Raw genomic sequence first — 19,411 nt, 5'->3', positions numbered from 1 at the left:
TTCAGGAGACAGACACTATCTCTACTTTCAAGATCAGGCTTCAAACTTTCCTTTTTGCTAAAGCATATAGTTAGGGCTGGACCAGGTGACCCTGCATCCTCCCTTAGTTATGCTGCAATAGGTGTAGGCTGCCGGGGATTCCCATGATGCACTGGGTGTTTCTTCTTCACTCACTATGTGTTAATACACAAATCTGCAATAACATTTTTTGGAATTATTCATCGCTGGCTCTCTTCGACAGAGTCTTTGTCCTGTCTTCCTCCCCTAAACCCGTTTGGTTGCTATTTGAGTTTGCTGCTAATATTAACAGAGCAGCTGGTGACATGTTCTTTCTGAATGTTAAAGTCACCCACAATAATTATTTTGTCTGCACTAAATCAGATAAAAACTCTGAGAAATGAGTGTAAAGAAAAGCACATATCACCTTTGTAAGACTTTATTATTCTATTCTCTAAGAATGGTTTGGTTTCTATTAGAAATATACGAACACGGTGTAGTACTGAAGTAATATAAATGTAACTGAATTATAACATTCTTTGTTAATGCAGTGAACACGGTTTGTTTACAGGCGCGTTACAGTTGCTCTAGTGGGCGGGGTGTCGTACGTTCATTGGCCAATCAGCGCGCTCTACTCCTGAGCAGGTCCCGGCCAGGCGGGCTCGTTGCTCCGTCAGCCTATCAGCGGCCGTCTTCTTCTGCGCAGGGAGAAGTTAGCAGTCGAGTGGCAGTCTGGTTCGCAGCCACGATGGGTGCAGTACGGCTTTTTGTGGTCGTCCTTGTTTTTGGGACAAGGATACAAGAAAATAATGGTAAGTGATCTGAAATGAACACAGTAGATGTGCGTGTGTTTTCGTGTATTTGTCGAAACTTGCACTCTTGGTTCGACTCGCTTCCCTTAGAAGTGCTCTTTGTTCAAGAACCCCCAAGAAGCGGGTTGTGTCTAACTAAAATGGCGTAGGGTCTGCGGCCAGTCTGCTGCTGTCTGCCTGATGAATGTTTATAGTCTGGGGGGAAAGGATAAGGCAGCAACAAGTCACACGGCGCTGAGACGGTTCAGCGTGCTAAGCTCGGTTTTGGTCACCCGTTCCGACCCTGCTTTGGACCAGCACAGGACCGTCTGAAGGAACAGTCCGAGTGTGGCTGGTAGAAAGTTGGCCGCATCACGGACGGCTGTTTGCTTTTTGTCAAACATTAATTGAAATTGGGAACAAGCATTTTTTCCTGCTGGGATTTATGTAAATATCTGTATTTACCATCTCAAACGCGTTGTTAGTGTTCTGGTCGGGACTCATCTTGAGGAGCATTACTAACCTTTGATGTGAGTCTGATAAATAACTCCGTTATTCTACGTGGATAAATGCTTAAAGAGTAACTTGCTGGTTGACTTCAGTAGTTTTCTGCCTGACGAGCAGACGCTAGCCCGTTAGCTTCTGTCAGACATTCGTTTAGCGCTGCTGTAACTTTCAACAAGAAACTCGTGTAAATAAATGCTGAAGTCGCTGCTGCGTAAATGCCAGAGCTGCATCGCTCCGCTGCATGTTTGCAGCAGCGTAGTCGGCTACAGTGGAAGTGTTTAAGGAAACGCAGCTTTGAAGTAGCCAGCACGGTTAGTGACGAGGGCAGGCGCGTGCACTGCTGCTCGTGCTCGCGAGTGTTGAGCCCAGATTTTTATTCGTTTTTCATGAAAAAAACATCGTGGTCGCTAAAACCATCGCGTGACTCTTACAGGTGAAGGGTTTTCTTAAAGGTACAGCCTTCACCTGCATCTGTGTTCTTTGCGCTTCATTGTGTGACATTCCTTTGTGTATACAGAGAGGCTCGTGATGAGTGGGGAAGCGTGATTTCAGCTGAGGTCATTAAAGCCCCCCGTGGGGTCCTCATATACTCATGATATGTTGGCTCAGGGACACAAACAAAGGGGAGGCACTTCTGCTCTTTGTTCAGCGGGAGGCTTGTCATGTTGCACGTTTGGAGCATCATCAGTCCTTCTTTCTTTTGTTATCCTCACATTAACGCAAGTCTGATTTTAATTGGACCACGAGTGGCTGTGGATTACAGTGTAGACTGCATGAGAGCATCTTCACTGCCACCTCTGTGCCACGTTGCTGTTCAGCACCACACCCATGCAGCTCCCACTCCTGCTTCAGCAGCATCCGCACACAGCTGAGCACAGGCAGCAAGCTAAATTGGATGGTGTCACTAGTACTCATCATCCTCCACCCTAACGGGCACGAGGTGGTGCTCTGTCACTTCCCCCCCTTCCTTCTTCCCTCCCATTTTCCTCCTCCATTTTTAGCACAGTAAGTAATGAAAATCGTGACATATCTTGAGACGTAGAAACCGATCTCCTGCAGACTAGCCCACGTACACAGTACTACATACAGAATTCAAAGTATACGCATGTTTGCAAATGTAGAAATGCAGCAGATGAGCTGGAAATGGTGCACGAACCTCAGAGAAGCAGTGCCATTCAAGAGCTGTTGTTTTGTTTCCTAATGTTGAAGTTTTGCTAGAAGAGTGGACGCTCAGTAGAGTAGACGAGGGTGGGTGACGTTCAAGTAATTATTGAATAGTGTTAGGGTTAGGCCACGATGTCACATGGTTACAGTGTGGTAGGAAGCTAACTTTGAATCGATTATGATGTTTGTTGCTGTTAGGGCTGCCACGATTGGTCGACTAGTCACGATTACATTGACGACTGATTTAATAGTCGACGCGTCGTTTGAAGCTGTGTAAGATCCAGAAAGATGCAGGAATAAGTAGCAGGATTTAAGACAGGCTTCGCAGCGACGCGGTGAAGCCTGTCCAAATTCAAAGACTCCCCCAAACGCGGCTGAAAAATGCGTTCTTCATTTCCCCAGATTTGAAGGATGGGTCGGGTGTGTCCTTCGTGGCCGACCATATCCCAGAATTCATAGCGCGGCCCAGCCAATTCCAGTGTCCAACAATGGCGGCAGCTACTTAGTGTTAATATTACTTTTATTACTCTTTCTGGGTCACAAAATAAACGTTTAACATATTTTCAGGGGAGAATGTAGCTGTGGAAACCTCAAACATCTGCTCGGTTTATTAAGACACCGTGTTTGCAAAAGTGCGCCGATGTTTTCAGCTGTTCCCCACCAGCTAGAGGGCTCAGTGGAGCCGGCGAGAACAGCGGACTCCCAGCACATCATTTTCAAACCCACCGCTGTCTTTCGCTACTGAGGTTAAACATGATATATGAGTCACTTAGATAACTTACAAATGTTATTGTTTGGCTTTTTTCAGTGTTTTATTTGTTGCTGAGTAAATCGGTTTGGCTGAGATTAAAGTTATAGTTTTCACACAGCTGAATAAACATCAAGCAGACAGCTGATCATCAGAAGTGTGAGACGGTCGAGAGTTTACTCCGGTGTCCTGTTATATTTTAGATAGCAAGGAGTTTATTAAACTTCACCGAAACAATCTGCAAACTTCATTAAACTTTGATAAACTACCATCTTGTCTTTATTTGTAGTTAGCACCTGAAACACTTCAAGCTGTAAGCTAATGATAGTTATATAAGAGCAGATGCTGCTGGTGCAATAAGCTGTCGTTTTACGTCCAATGGATGATGATCTGATTAGTCGACTATCACAATAATGGTCTGTGGCAGCCCTGCTGCTGTGTTTGCTGAATGAGAGGAGAGCCTCTGTGTTAATCCCGCAATGCTGTTTGATGAATCCTGCAATAAGAGCCAGGACGGGCTGTTAGTGACCCAGTGGTAATGGGATTTTGTTCCACCAGTGGACGCTCTGCTTCCTCTTTGATGGAGGGTTGAACAGATGTTTTTGTTAGAACAGTAAAAATCGACACAGACGGTCAGTTGCTGTTTTTTGCGTCTTGTTGTGTTGCTCATGCGTCACTGTTGGGTGTTTATACAACATGTTATTGTTGTGGAGGTTTTTCCGTGCACCGTGTTCTCCCACCATCGGGACTAGCAGTGGAGGAATGCCAGGCATGTGGGTGACCCCAGACAGCCGTTGTCCTTGCTTAAAGAACCACAACTAATTTGAGTGGTCGTAGCCACACGAGCAGCCGCTGGCAACAACGTGTTGATGAATAACCCTCGGTCACTGACGGAGAGGCTGCTGCCCGTGTTTCTGAGGGAAAGCTTCAGTCTGGCTGAGGACGACGTCTAGCGTATGATGTTAGGGCTGAAGCTGCTGGTTACTGTAGTGATCGATTATTAATGAGCAGTAAGAAGAGAAAAGTGTTTTTAAGTTTAACTGCACACGTCTGTCAACAACAGTTTGTATTTCCTTTGCTTACTAAAGTTTGATTTGTTTAAAGAAAACATTCTGTTAAATGCAAAAGTAAATAATCTCAACTCCAGTCAAATAAAGTAAGCTCTGCATGGAGTCTAAACAGACTCCGTCAGACTCTGGGAGCCAAAAGAGTTCAGACACTATTGTATCTGTGTGTTTTTGTGCGTCAGCATGTCTGTGAGTCTGTGCCCACTTTGCAAGAGACGTGACCTGGACGTGTCTGTGTGGTGGTCACAATGCGAGCTTTTCCAGTTCTCCAGATACTAAGGAAAGGAGCCTCGCTGCCTCCTTTAGCAGAGGACACTCTTTACCATCCTGTGTGAGTGTAGAGGAGAAGATGCTGTGCTGTAATCATTTCATGCCAGGACCTGACGCTCAACATCACACTGCTGGGATAAAAGCCACTTATTGTTCAGGTCAATATCTCAGCTCCAGATTAGGATGAATATTAACCGATAAAGGTCGTGCATTAGTAAAGTCCTTTTTACTTCAGTACAGTTCAGTGTGATGATTGGAGGGAATTTTGCATCAGTCAGGGAGGAGGGGCGGAGTTACACGGGAACACAGCAAATATAAGAACATCATTTTCTATGCTGTGATTCAGTGTTTACTGTGTGAGGCAAATGATGGTGATGATGTGATAAACTAATAGTAAGCACCGTCTGAGTGTTGGCAGCTGTTTCTGTCTGTAAGCTGGTTCACGTCATAAACAGCCTGTGTGGAGCAGCTGACCCTGACGTTATCTACAGTCAGGTCTCGAGCAGCCCAGTTAAGGTTGGGCGATACGTACATTTCTTTCCAGTGGACAATCGTCAGTCCAGTGAACGATGATAGGTGACATTTTGATGGGCGGAGCCTTGTAATCATGCACAGACTGATTCGCACGTTCAGAATTTACACGTTTTGTTTGGAGGGGATATTTGACCTTTTGCTTGTTTCAGTATTAATGCAGCTGCTGTTTGGATTATTCGTTTATTTGAGGTAAAAGACTTAACGTTACGTCTGAGATTTATTAATGTTCGCTGGGTGAGACATTTAGATTTTTACTTACTTTGTGTTGACATTTGTGTCTGTTGTTTGGTGGAGTGTGTGAGACAGATAAACAGGTTTAGAGTGGAAAAACAAAGCCAGTGTCTCTTTGTTTCCCATCATTGTAGTTTTTAATTAAAATTCAATGTTTTTGTTTCTGAACGCAGGCTGCTGCCGGTCGTTCTGCTCTGAGTTTCAGTAAATGAATCGCTGTGCCGTTAATACAGCTCTATTATTTTTTTGCATTGACTCGTTCTCTTAGCTTCCACCAACATTATTAGCAAACGTATTCGTGGGCAGATAAATAAATCGCTGGTGTGAGAGCGATGGGCGAAAGGCTCAGCCTGTCGTCGAAGGTCGATATATTCATCCAGCCTTAATCCCAGTCACTGTTACTGTGCATGAACGTGCGCAGTGCCTTCAGTTGTAATAGCACATTGTAACTAGGGCTGAACGATTATGGAAAATAATCTAATTGCGATTTTTTTTGCCCCAATATTGCGATTGCGATGCGATATGCGATTATTTTTTAAGGTCTTTGTCTTCTGTATTATTAAACAAAGACAAGCAATACATCATATAGTATGGCCAATACTATATTACATTAATTTTAAACTGTTCTTTCCTGGAAGACAGACCTCTGTTATGATGACATGAGGTGATGCATGAATTGATGACTGACATTTTTATTTAACTTCTTCAATCACAACAGTATATTTGAACATACACAATAGTTTATTTTTAGCTTACAAACATCTGAGCATAAAGTGCTGACAAGGAACCCTGGTGTAAACATTAAAATGAAAGTCAGTACAATGTGCAGATTGCAGAAATATACATAAACAAAATCAGTGGCTTTACCACACTCAGTTTTTCGACATCTGTGAACTACTAGACAGTCATTCAATTAAAAAATAATATTAAATAAATAAAACTAATAAATAAAAAATACACACATCTTACTGATCTCTGCAGTCAGTAACATTACACATAAAGTGCAAACATAATAGCAATTGTATAAACACACACACAAACACGCCTTTAAAGTTTAAAGGCGTGAAATTGGACGGTCTAGTTCTGATTAGCGTCACCGCTGTCTCGGTGGAGTTTAATAAACTCGGCCGTCTGCTTCTTGCTATCTAAAATATAACCAGACACTGGTGTAAATTCTCGACTGTCTCATACTTCTGTTTAATAAGTTTTCTGTTTGACGTTTAGTCAGCTGTGTGAAAACCAAGGAGGAACCCACCCGGGGGATTAATAAAGTTTTATTTTATCTAATCTAATAACTTTAATCTCAGCCAAACCGATTTACTCACGAACAAACAAAACACTGAAAAAAGCCCAACAATAACATTTTTAGGTTGTCTAAGTGACTTATATATTACGTTTAACCCGAGCAGCGAAACTCCGCAGTGATCTGAAAATGATGTGCCGGGAGTTGTGCCGTTCTCGGCCGCATCAGTAACCCTCGAGCTCCCGGCTAGCTGTCGAGCTGGTGGGTAGCAGACGTCTCCGAAAACGTCGAAGCACTTTTGCAAATATGGGATATCTTGATAAACCGAGCAGATATTTGATGTTTACACAGCTACTTTCTCGCCTGAAAATATGTTAAAAGTTTATTTTGTGACCCAGAAAGATTAGTATGAGTAATTTTAAAACTTAGTAGCGGCTGCCATTGCTGGAAACTGGAGTTTGGCTGGGCCGCGCTATGAATTCTGGGATATGGTAGTAATTTGGACAGCCTTCGGCGCGTCGCTGTGACGTAATCGGTCTACAAATGCGGCCTCAGGAGGATGCAGCCCATGAATTTGGACATGTCCAGAGTATAATCGCAGCCTTTGCGGTTAGAAAATTGCACTTGATCATGTCGCGATATTATCGCAAATGCGATATATCGTTCAGCCCTAATTGTAACATTCAGGCATTGATCTTACACACTTACATGTATTTGTTACAGCTTCAGCAGAGAGAAGCAACTCGCTGTGTGCTTTAAGGACGTCACATTTGTACAAATGGCTTTCGTGCTCTGTGGGCAGATGTTGGAGGTTGGAGGTGTTTCCCTCTGTGTTGTCATCAGTGTTGGCTCATCACACTCATCATTTGATGTTACTCTGTAAAATGCCATTTAACAATTTAAACCTACACACACCCTAACACATTTGTGCCTGTCCTAATGAGGACACACACGTGATGTTTTTCTCTGTCGAGCCCACAGCAGCAGATGAAAACGAGCACGCAGAGACTTGGAAAGTGATCAACACAGTGACTGTGCTCTACAAACAGGTGAAGATGCAGCCGACTGCTCATCTTGCTGAAGTTCAGGCTGCTGGACTGGAGTCTGCGTTCACTCAGCTTTAACAGCACTCTCGGTTCTTGGCTAGGTTAGCGTTAGCATGCTGTCCATGCTGAAGTTGTGCTAACAGCATCGTGCACTCGTTTCTGGCCTGGAGCAGTCTCCACTTTACCATCGCGCTCGTCTTTTTTTGTGCAATGTCCACGCTGTGGACTGCACCGCTGTTTCCCTCGTCCTCCGACACATGTACTGAAGTCAGCTGACCGTAGCGAGGGTGCGAGAACCAACAAGTGGGATGGATAGGCAGGCAGACGAATGATTCTAAGCAGCTAGACTACTGTTCGATATAACGATATATACCGTCTGATGATATGAAAACATCTATTGTTTCATATTACCCCATCGTTTGTTTCGTGGTGTTGCAAAACAAACTGTTTACTGGAATATTTTTCATGGTTTTGATGGTCACTGGTTCTTAAAGTTCTGTCTTTGTCTTATATTTAACCTCCTAACAACCGAACTCTTCCACGGCATGCATGTTCCACTCAACGTCCTCGTAAGTGGATATCAGGCCCAGAAACATTAAGTATTTTGGTCTAGACAACCCACATATGTGGACGCCAGGTCCTAGGAGGTTAATATAACCACACTACGGACGGACAAGCGTCTGCTTTTATGCGTTGTCGTTAGCAACAACGACGCGTGGCTCCGCCGTCCGCTTGTTTGCTTTCCACATAAACCTTTCACAATAAAGCTAAGATCCTGTTGAGATTTTTCAGAATAAACTGAATTATGTGAAATAGTATGCAGAGTGTTTACGGACCAGAAGCAAAAAAAACCCCAAAAACGTCGGGTGCTAAAAAATAAACCTTAGAACAGGCTTTCCCCCGCAGCACGCCGTGTAGTAAATACAAAGAAAACTCTAGGTACACGACGCCCAGCTGAAAACACTTCACACAAGTCGAGCTGATTCACAGAATATATATCGTTGTTGGGACGATAAATGTCTTCTGTCGGGATATGAGATTTTGGTCTTATCGCACAGCCCTATGGACTACTGCTGGGTTCTCTACAAGAACCGGTTCTGGATTCCCGTTCCTAACCAGGACTGACAGCACGTGGTGTTCTGCAGTAAACTGGACTAACCAACAGCAGGACCCTTTCAGTAAGTTATCGGCACGTTTGTAAGTCGATCGATAATGAACGTCCTTAGCTAGCTAGTTAAGATGAGCAGTTGGTTGGCGTTGGTGTTGGTTAGCTAGTTTGTGAACATAAATGAGTATAACCTGACTAAAGAATCACTCTGAGCTGAGGGATGTTCCTGCAGCTGAGATGGGTTGTGTCAAAACGTTACCGTTACAGTACTACAGTACAGTTTATTATTCAACTAAGAGCAGCAGGCTGGACTTTTCAGATCATGTGTAGAGCTGATCATTAAATAAGTGCAAAGAGCAGCATGTTTGTGTGCCTGCACATGTGTGAGGACAGTAAGCTGTCATTAATGGAGGATTTAATGCAGAAGAAGAAAATGTATTCTTCACTCACTGCCTGTAAAATTAGTGACATTTTCCAGGTTTGTTGTAACACACCTGATGGAAGTAAAAGAACCAGAATTAAAACAGCAACAGTGTTTCTGTGCTGTAACCAACAGTCTGTGTTCCCCAATGACTCGTTACAGTTACTTATAGTTGTTGTCTTTTTGTGAAATGAGTTCTCTCTCAGTGGGTCAGCAGAACATCTGGAAAGGGAGGAAGTTTCTCCAAACCTCTGGATGCAGGAATGGTGTCTGAGTTTTTCTCTGGGGTGGATGTATCTGTGCATAACAGTGTGGACTCTGGGTCCTGTAGTTAAATAAAGAATAAATTGTACGTCTATGAAACCTGCTGCTGCTGTTTTTATTGAAAGTGTCCATGTTAGCCGGCTGTAGAGGGCTCTGTGAGTGGACCGGATCGAACCTTCAGTTTCAGATCATCTTCAGTCTGATGTTAAAATCTGAAAGCACCGCTGGTTTAATTTCCAGATAATTCTGACTCTGGGCTTGTGTGTGTGTGTGCAGCTGATGCCATCGGTCTGTGGTGGGATAAGAACTCAGGAGAGCCGAATCTTAGAGCACGACAGTAACATAGGTGTGTAGCATCGCTAGCTAGCAACAAGCTTGTGCCTAATCTAATCCAGCCACCACGTTAAGAACAGGAGCCACAGAGGGATGTTACGTGTGGTATTGAACTGTAACATGTTCACATGTGAGTCTTTGTCATTAGAGTGATGTGGTTGGATTTACCTTCATGAGTCACAGTTAACCCATCAGCTAATCGTTTGAAAACCGCCACATAAATGTATCCAGCGGCTGCGCAGTGACTGCACCTCAGGTCACGACTGCGCAGACAACGTGGCAGCTCCAACAAACAGGAAAAGTTTGGCTTCATTTTTGTACCATGGGAGGAAGTAAAGTGGTGTCTTCTGTGTGCTACACACTCATTGATTCACACAGTGTGTGTTGTCATGTAGGACGGGGCCAGAGCAGCAGAGCAGACGCTTCAGTCTGAGCTGTGAGTCGGCGGCTTCAGACGCCGGCCCGTCGTGGCCTCCATTAAAGTGCTCCAGGCCTCCCCGCCTCTTCAGCCGGGCCTACTTTCACTCACTCACTGTCTGTGAGAGTGATGTAATCATCTGTCAGTGCCCCACTTCATGATATCTAAGGTTGAGTTTAGATTTTTGTATTTAACTTGTAATGTCTCTGCCTAACCAGAGAGGGAGCTAGTGCTCCAATGACTCATTGAATAACTCTATTATTTACCTTAAATCATAGACCCTCTGTGGGGTGTGTTAGCTGAAGCATCGTCGAGCACGGTGACTGCAGTAGAAACGTGTCTTTGTTTTTAGCAAAAAAGCCCGATGACAGCAGTGAAGATGATGTTTCCATCGTTTGCAGGAGTTTGTTACACACACTGTGACAAGTAAAGACACAGAGCTGTGACCAAGGAGGTGAAACACATTTCCCAGCATCCATCAGCAGCGCCTGTGATCACTGTTTACACTGTAACAGCTGGAGGGAGGGCTCGCTCACATCACCTGTTTAACTTCCACACAACTTTATTCCTTTGTTCTACAAACAGTTTTACAGCATAAACATTATTATATGATGTTCAAACAGAGACTGGTGCACAGTGCTGGTTTATAGGCTGAGCCTTTACTCTCCAAGCCTGCAGCTGACTGAAGCACCTTATATTGTTGTTTCACTGAGCTTTTTATTTAAAGCATGTTTTAAGTGCAACAGGAGTTTTTCTTATGAGCACTGTGTGTTACGTGCAGCTGTGGTTTGCATTGTCGGGAATATTCATGTAATCATTTGGTGATTTAGAAAATGTATAAATGATGGTCTGCTCTACTCTAATGTGAGGCTGCGTCTCTGTAACACTGATGGAAGCTCGGATACTACCACACACACACACACACACACACACACACACACACACACACACACACACACACACACACACACCAAGAACTCCTGTTCAGTCATTACATTTGATGACATCTGTGACACTGACGAGGATCCTTCTGTATGTGACCTGTAGATCAGTGTGATGCTGGGAAACCCTGGGCTTGGCTAGAGGTGAGCTGATCATTACTAAAATAAAAGTAAAAGTCAGACTGTCACATAAAGACTCCCAAACTTTGGAATACAGATGTTCAAAAACTAAACAGATCGTCTGCAGGATCTATGAACAGCACCAACACGCTCCCTTTCCTTCCTCCTTAAATATTTTTATTATTAGTTTGAATTCAGGATTAACAGTTTGGACAAACACTCATCAGACCCGATGATATAAGCTGTGAGACAGTCAGCGGGGCTATGAAGGCTGTGTGTGGGGAGGCGGTCACATCACATCGTGCAAGGAAGCGACAGCTTAGACAACATCAGAGCACTTTTGCAAACAGGCCCCATCTCGACAGATGTAGCCGGGACCCCCCTCCACGTGACTCCTGCTGGTGCTTCCTGTGCTGGTGCTTCATGTCAGTGAGACGGCTCCTCAGAGAGCCTTGTCCTGTGCTCGCCTGTGTTCCAGCTGGTGACAGGAGGTCTTGTGGTCTGGACTTCTGTTGCCTTCTTGTCTCCGGGGTGGTGGAGCTGCAGTTTGTCTGCAGGGTGAACAGCTGATGATATTGCTCAGTTATTCCTTTGAAATTTGTGCACCCATTCCTCACCCCCCACAAATAGATCTACTGTATTGGGGCTGAGTCACGACGTGGTTCATAATTAGCATTATGGTAAAGAGCAAATCCCACAGATGCCTTGTTCATCATGGTTGCCAGACTCACAGAATTAAAAGAAATGTGCACGTTTCACAAGCTGCAGCATGAATGTGATGCAGTGTTGATGCTGAAATGCTATATTGTGCAGCCCTATATAAAAATGAGAGGGTCCACCAAGCATGGCAACAAGAACAGTCTCATCCTGTGTAGCTGTTGAAGTCGTGGTTAGCAGACTGTTGATCACAGGCTCCACCTTTTCCTTCTGAAAAGTGTGAGGCGAGCAGCTGACCGGCTGCTGGCTCTCTAACCTTCAGCACCTTTAGCATAGGCTGCTCAATATTTATGAGCGCAGGGCCTCAGACAGACGTACGACCTATTGATTCTCTGTTTAATCATGCAGACTGTGGGAACAAGAAGCTGGCTCAGCTTTATGTTGCCTTCTCTGATATGATAGCTGGGTGCTGTGGTTGTTGCAGGTTGTGTTTAAAAATGCATCGTTTGCATAAGGAAGTGTCTGCCTCCAGTGTGATGGAGCACAGGCTGTAGGGATCTGCTAATGCCTCGGCTCCCACCATGCTTTCCAAAAATGGGGCTTGATCTGCAGTTAGTGTCACAGACAGAGAGCTGCATCTGTTATAGTGTTTGAATAGCCCAGTGCTCAGCTTTGTGTTCCACATAAACAATAGAGCCATCCACAGAGCAGGTTTCTCATCTGCTTTGTAAAAGGGGGCAGATCCCGGGGCCCCTTTCCCAGCATGCATGCATCCACACATTCAGTCATACAGAGATCACAGCTGGCGTGGACAAAGGGCTGGACATAAAGGAGCTGACCGGGTGGATGTGGCAGTGGGCAGGGCCGTGACCTTTGGAAATAACTGTGGGAGCTGAGAGGTACCTCTGAGGAAGGGGAATGAAATGAAGATGGGGGTAGGGCAACATGTAGGGTGTGTCTGTGATCAAAACAAAGCAAGAGCTTGTGTGTTCAATCGAGTGTGAGCTCCACGTAATGACCGATTGACCTAAGAAGAGAAACGACACCTCCTGCCTGCACACGTACTGATTTAAAGTATTATAACGTTGATCATTTGTACATGCTAGCAGAGATCACAGGCTGCACCCAGCTGACCAGGTGTTGACTAAGGCTCAGACACCAACATGGACAGCTGGAGACCCCGCCTGAGTGCACACATAGGTGCATTGTAATGGAAATCCTCTGCTGACGAGTCCACGAGGCTCTATCAGAGCTGAACGTCACGTCCAAAATATCATGTCTGCTTAATGAGTAACTTGATATCAACTACTGTTGAGACTCAAGTGTTATGTGATGTAGTGACTCCAAGTTTCAAGGTACATATTAACTTGTATTATACATATTTTGGTTCAGAGGTCGCGACCTCTATAGATCAGCACAAACTGTGCTTTGTTGTGTGTCTGACAAACAAAAGCTAAACCAGTTCCACACCACTGAAGCTGCAGCATTTTTACAAACCAGTTCTGCTTCATCCGTTTCGTTCAGCGATCCGCTTTCGCCCTTCTCGTTCTCCGTCGCCGCCATGCTTTTTCCACCATGTGCGTATGAAAACAAAAGCACTGCGCATCTGCGTTTTACCCATATTCTATTGCCATATTTCATTTTCTTATCATTGCCCAACATTATACTGGCATTACCGTGAACGGTATGATATGGCCCAGCCCCAGTCAGAGGTCAAGTTTTCTGCAACATTTTTGAATTCAATGAATCAAGAAGGTCACCTCGGATCTTCACGTTGATATCGTAGGTCCATCTGCTAAAACTCCTGGATTAGTTAGGATCCCGGCCTGCTTGCTCTACGCGGCGCCTTCCCATCATGACACCACGCTGGAATCCACTGGTGTTTGTAGAGGCGTCTGCATGCCCAGGTGCTGGATGTTATACACCTGTGGCCATGGAAGTGACGGGAAAAACTGGATCCAGTCATTTGGTTGGGTTAGTGAATACTTTTGGTAATACAGGGTAGAAAGCAATACTGTGTTCAGCCACGCCCCAGGCCTAACGCCGTCAACCTGACTCAGCATCTGCCCGGCACGCACCAAGGATCACGCCCAGCCTTCATCCAGCTGTGCCCTCTTCTCCTCAACCAACTCAACCTTTGAATCTATTATTGTACGATCTACAATATAAAGGAGGCGACTGTTGTGATTTGGTGCTGTATAAATAAAATTGAATTGAACCACTTTAATATTTAGACTGTTACTCTGTCAGCCACTGGGCCTGTTCCAGTCAACCCACTGCTTCCAGACTGGGAGTCCATGTGAGGACAGATTACCCAATAGGTTTGGTATCCTGGTCACTGCTTTCAGATCTTTTCAATCATACTATCCTGGGGCAGGGATAGCTCAGTAGGTAAAGTGGTCGCCCCATGATCGGAAGGTCGGCGGTTCGAATCCACTTAACGGCTACCCTGAGGTACCCCTGAGCAAGGTACCGTCCCTACACACTGCTCCCCGGGTGCCTGCTTAGTGGGCTGCCCACTGCTTCACTGAGTGAATGGGTCAAATGCAGAGAAAAACAAGTAATTTCCCCATGGGGATCAATAAAGTATCCATTATTATTATTATTATTATTATTATTATTACCTGTACATGCCCTTATCGTATGTGCAGTCCCTCACATGTGTCTTTGCACATGTTACACTGAGTGATGTACTGAACAGTTGTAAAGAGATTTCCTGTCATTGCTCTGCACTGCATCTCCTCATCCTGAGTCCCAGCAAACTTGAGGTTCTTGTGTTTGGAGCTGAGCGCTTCATTAAAGAGGCTGGTCGTTACATCGGCCCTCCCACCACGTGCTAAGAATCTTTTTGTTATATTTGATCAAAAACTGAGCTTGGAATAGTTCAAAGGTCATCTGTGGCTCCTGGACTACTTCCTGTCATTTACTTAGGAGGTTAAAAGTAAAGATGGCACCATACCACTTTTTTATGTCCAACGCTGATATCATAAGGTTGGATATCTGCCCACAGCGGTATGAATCCGATACAGTCTATTTTATAATCGATACAACTGTTTGAATGTTTCGCTGCATTTTGTAACATTGTAACACTAAAGCTGTTCTGTCACACCTGTATGCCTAAAACACTGCAGTGCAGTGATGCTAATCTTTGCATTGAAACTTTTAGCAGAACTTTAAATCGAAGTATTTAAAGTAATATTTAAAAATACATTTAAAATGCAGATTTCAAAAAGTGCAATATCAGCACAAACTAATGTTTATAGTCAACAGCTGAAAAGAAACAATCAGGTTGCAGAGTGGAGCCTTTTATACTTACAGCTGAGTATAAACAGACATCCAGAGTAGAAAGCAGTGAAATGCAAACATGACACTCAGTGTGAGCTCTTTCTATCACCTTTAACCTCAGACTGAAGTTAAACTCAGCCTGAACCAGGAAATAACTGCCAGAACATTCACCTTCTTTTGTTTCATTTTTTGTAAATAGATCACTTTTACATTTCCATATATGACATTTAATTTGTATCATATTTGCTTATCTGTTTTCTTTTACTTGGTTTAAATGTGTTGTGCAGTTTATTTCGGTTTGTCAGGTTCACACTGATGGTGTTACAGTCCCAAAAACACTGTACGTGTCAAATATGATACATATGATCTGAAGAAGTGTTCTCATAGTTTGTTTTTTTGAGCCACGAAACTGTTTATCCTGTAACAGTTTTTCACAGTAAAGCTTGAGCCTCGAAGCAACGACAGCGACCGATGCATGAAACGATACATTTTTAGACACAAGTTGTAACGGCCGCCGTTTCCTTTGTGAGTATTTATTACACAGCGTGCTGCGAGGAAAAGCGTCTAACGTTTGAGTCTGAGGTTTATTTTTTAGCACCTGGCGGCTCTTTTTTAATTCTCATCCGTCAATACTCTGCATACTTTTTCATGTGATTCAGTTTATTTTGAAAGGTCTCAACAGGATCTTGAGCTTTATTGTGAAAGGTTTACGTGGAACATAAACGAGCGGACACGCGATGGTGTTACCGTCGTTGTTGCTAACGACAACGCATAAAAACAGGCGCTTGTCCGTCTGTAGTGTGGTTGTATTAAATATAAGAGAAAGAGAGAACTTTAAGACATTAATACAGCCACTACAGTGACATCAGAACCATGAAAAATATCGCCGTAAACAGTTTATTTTGCGACACCACGAAACAAACGACAGTGTAAAATGAAACGGTAGATGTTTTTACATCGTCATCCGATATATATGGTTATATCGAACAGCCCTACTGCAGGTTGTTTCAGGTTTTCCTCAGGTTACCACTTGAACCGTCTGTTATGCTATATTAATGTATTCACTTTAATATTTGGTGCAGCTGTGCACAGCTATTAGCTGAAGAAATCAGATGGATGGTAATGTCCCTGCTGAAAGGACCTCCCAGTGGGGTTTGGGAAAGAAGGAGAACATGGAAAACTGTAAACGGGCTTTGGTGACAAATGTTCCCAAGAATCCAAAGTGAGATGGTTTCTGTGGAAAACGCAAACAGCTGGACATGCACACACTTATTATTTTCATGGAGGTGCTGGCGCTGATACTTTGTGCTTATTACTGCTGTTTTTAAACACTTTAACTTCAGTGTAGTTGGATTTACCACACACACACACACACACACACACACACACACACACACACACACACACACACACACACACACAGACGAGAGCAGAGATGTGGCTGTAAATAAAAGCCAGCTGACAGCAGAGTGACTCACACAGCTCGTCTGTCCCTGCAGACACACACTCTGTTACTCAGGTGTGTCTCACACGTCTAGACAAAACAACGGAAATGTTGCTGCGCCACATACTCGGAGACTTCTGCTTAAAAACCAGAGTGGAAACAGAAAGCGTGGCTTGCTGACGCAGACGCAGATTAAAGTGAACCTCTGTGCTTTGTGTTGTTTGTGTTGTTGGGAGGCCACATTCCTATTGGTCTGTTTGTATGAGCGGGTTCATATCAGGTCAAAAATCACAGCTTTGTTTGAGATGCAGTGAGGCAATAAAAGAAACAGTCATAGTCTGGAATTGTGAGGATTTACATGAAGGACATAAAGAAATCTCTGTAGCAGGTTTAAAGTTTGTTTTCACCACAAATAAAACAAAAGCAGTGGTGTGTGGAACAACTACACCATCAATGAATGAATGAGACCAGTGACTAAAAATACCTCAGTAATCACTTCTTGTATGACTTTATTCGTTTTCCGTATCGTGGTGTGTTACAGTATGAATGATGCACACCGTTGGAACATTTATAACAACCACTTCAGTAAATGTTCATGTACACACACACACACACACACACACACACACACACACACACACACACACACACACACCCACCTCCAGTTTTAATGATCTCTGCTGTTGGTTTACTGTAACTGACAGCTCACTGAATGAAGGGTTAATTAAGTGCAAGACTGAGGACGACATAAACGTTCGAACTTTCCTTGTCGACACACTCACAGAGCACTCCGTAGCCTAGCAACATGGCAGAATAACAAATCTGTACGGTCCAAACAGCAGGTTTTAATCAGTGGCTGCTTTCAGGGGGAAACGAGTGTGGGAGATTATCATGGCAAGCAAGGTGTGGATTCCTTGGTCCATTGTAGTTCCCTGTGGACCCACTGAGGCAGGTCATTTAAGCTGATCAGAGGAGTCGAGCAGCATCTTCACCAGCAGCTCCCACAGACAGAAGTCTTTTCCACACACACACCACAGACACGTGCCATAACACTGACAGCCACTCATGAACAGGTTTTTCTACACGATCTTACACAGCACGCCTCGCTCAGTTAAGCACCTGCTCCTAGAATGAAGCGCTGTCCATCAAACATTTCCACACTAAACACATCAGGACCAACTCAGGCTTCACCTTCACCTGGCTCCTGAGCCGCAGACAGGAATGCTGGTTTCATTTTACATGCTTACGTAGTGTGGTACGTCGCACACAGACACAAACGACTTCACAGAAACTACAAATGATTATTGTACAGTCAGTGACAGCTGCCTTCTTCACCAGGAGCGATCAGTGCGTCTCACACAGCTCTGCTTGGTGTTTTCTTTCCAAATATTCCCTCCTTCCTTCCTGATTCTTCCCACTAGGACAACAGTCCCAGATGCACCGAAACATTTGTTTTGTTGTTGTTTTGGTTTTAAACACCAGCTCACAGTGTGTGTGTGTGTGTGCGCGCGCACACGCGCGCGCGTCACATCCCAGAAGAGTTTAGGTCTCTGCGTCAGATCACTGCTGGTTCCCATAACTCCCATTCCTTAGAAATGTTGGTTTCTGTAGAAGTGCCCACACTGACATATCGTCACTTCTGTAGACGTGGAGGAAGTTCTCCATCACAAATTGGCCAATATGGGAGTTTCAGAGTGAATTATGCAGTGTCAGCATTCGTCACCATTGATGGCATTGCTGCTTCAGGTTTTCCTGATCATGTATCACGAGTTACTCGTTGCAGGTGTTGTGCTATCAGCATTTGTCAGCCTACTGAGACCCACTTGGGCCATAATACCAGCAAATGACCATCCTCAGCCGTGCATATGTTCCAGCACTGATATTAATATTGGTTAGCTCTGATGAGTAGTGCAACATAAAGCTGAGTGTAAAAGACCTGAATGAGATACTCATTTAATGACTGCTTCTTAGTCACGGCCCAGTGAAGCTTTCTGAAGCTCAAAAAGCTTCATTACTCACAGCTTATCGACACAGTTGTCTTTGGTGACATCTGGTGGCCAAACGATGAAGCGCAGCCTGAAGCTACAGATGGAAATGAACTGCTTCATTGTGACTGCCCACTCGAGAGCTGAGTTGGCAGCTCCTGTATAATATCATGTGATGACACTATCGGGCTATTGTGGTGCGTTTGTGTCTTTGATGAATATGTGAATATGTGGCGTGTTCTCTCTCCGTCTGCGTGCGTTCTCTGGTCTCGTGGTCCAAACACATGCAGATAGGGGGCTTAGGTTAACTGCCCATAGATGTGAGCCTGGTTCTGCCGCACGTTTCTTCCTGTTTAAAGGGAGTTTTTCCTTCCCACTGTCGCCAAAGTGCTCATAGGGGGTCATATGATTGTTCTCTGTATGGTTTATTGTAGGCTCTACTGTACAATATAAAGCAGCTTGAGGCGACTGCTGTTGTGATTTTGTGCTGTATAAATAAAGTTGAAGTGAATTAATCCTCCCCCCTTTTTCCTCTTCCAGGCCTTCAGTGTTACTGTGACCGCTGCAGCACCAACTCCAGCTGCACGACAGACGGTATCTGCTTTGTAGCCATCCAAAAGTCAGGCAGCCGGATGACCATTGAGCAGCGCCAGTGTGTGCACAATCGTGACTTGATCCCACGAGACCGACCCTTCATCTGTGCCCCATCTACCAAAGATGACAGTGGCATTTACCCACTGTGCTGTACCACAGACTACTGCAACAAAGAGCCAGTGACCCCCACTGGTAAGAGGACACCAGCCATATTGCCTCTTCATGCCTTCCTTTAATTATAAA

The 19,411-nt window shown here is 44.4% G+C and overlaps 1 protein-coding gene across 1 annotated transcript in view; it reads left to right on the top strand.

The window, feature by feature from the left end:
* Positions 1 to 682: 682 nt before the first annotated feature.
* tgfbr1b (transforming growth factor, beta receptor 1 b) overlaps positions 683 to 19,411 on the top strand; it is a 41,809-nt gene continuing 23,080 nt past the window's right edge. Inside the window, exons 1-2 of the mRNA XM_085417965.1 lie at positions 683 to 809; positions 19,115 to 19,360. Of these exons, the coding sequence (XP_085274091.1) occupies positions 746 to 809; positions 19,115 to 19,360 (310 nt within the window). The 5' untranslated portion in view covers positions 683 to 745. The remainder of the gene's footprint in view (positions 810 to 19,114; positions 19,361 to 19,411) is intronic.

The sequence above is a fragment of the Rhamphochromis longiceps genome, linkage group LG9 (assembly GCF_057381845.1).
Source record: "Rhamphochromis longiceps isolate RC_006_pf linkage group LG9, R_longiceps_female_GT1.1, whole genome shotgun sequence".
NCBI classification, from domain to species: domain Eukaryota; kingdom Metazoa; phylum Chordata; class Actinopteri; order Cichliformes; family Cichlidae; genus Rhamphochromis; species Rhamphochromis longiceps.
This window is presented reverse-complemented; position numbering and strand designations above follow the sequence as displayed.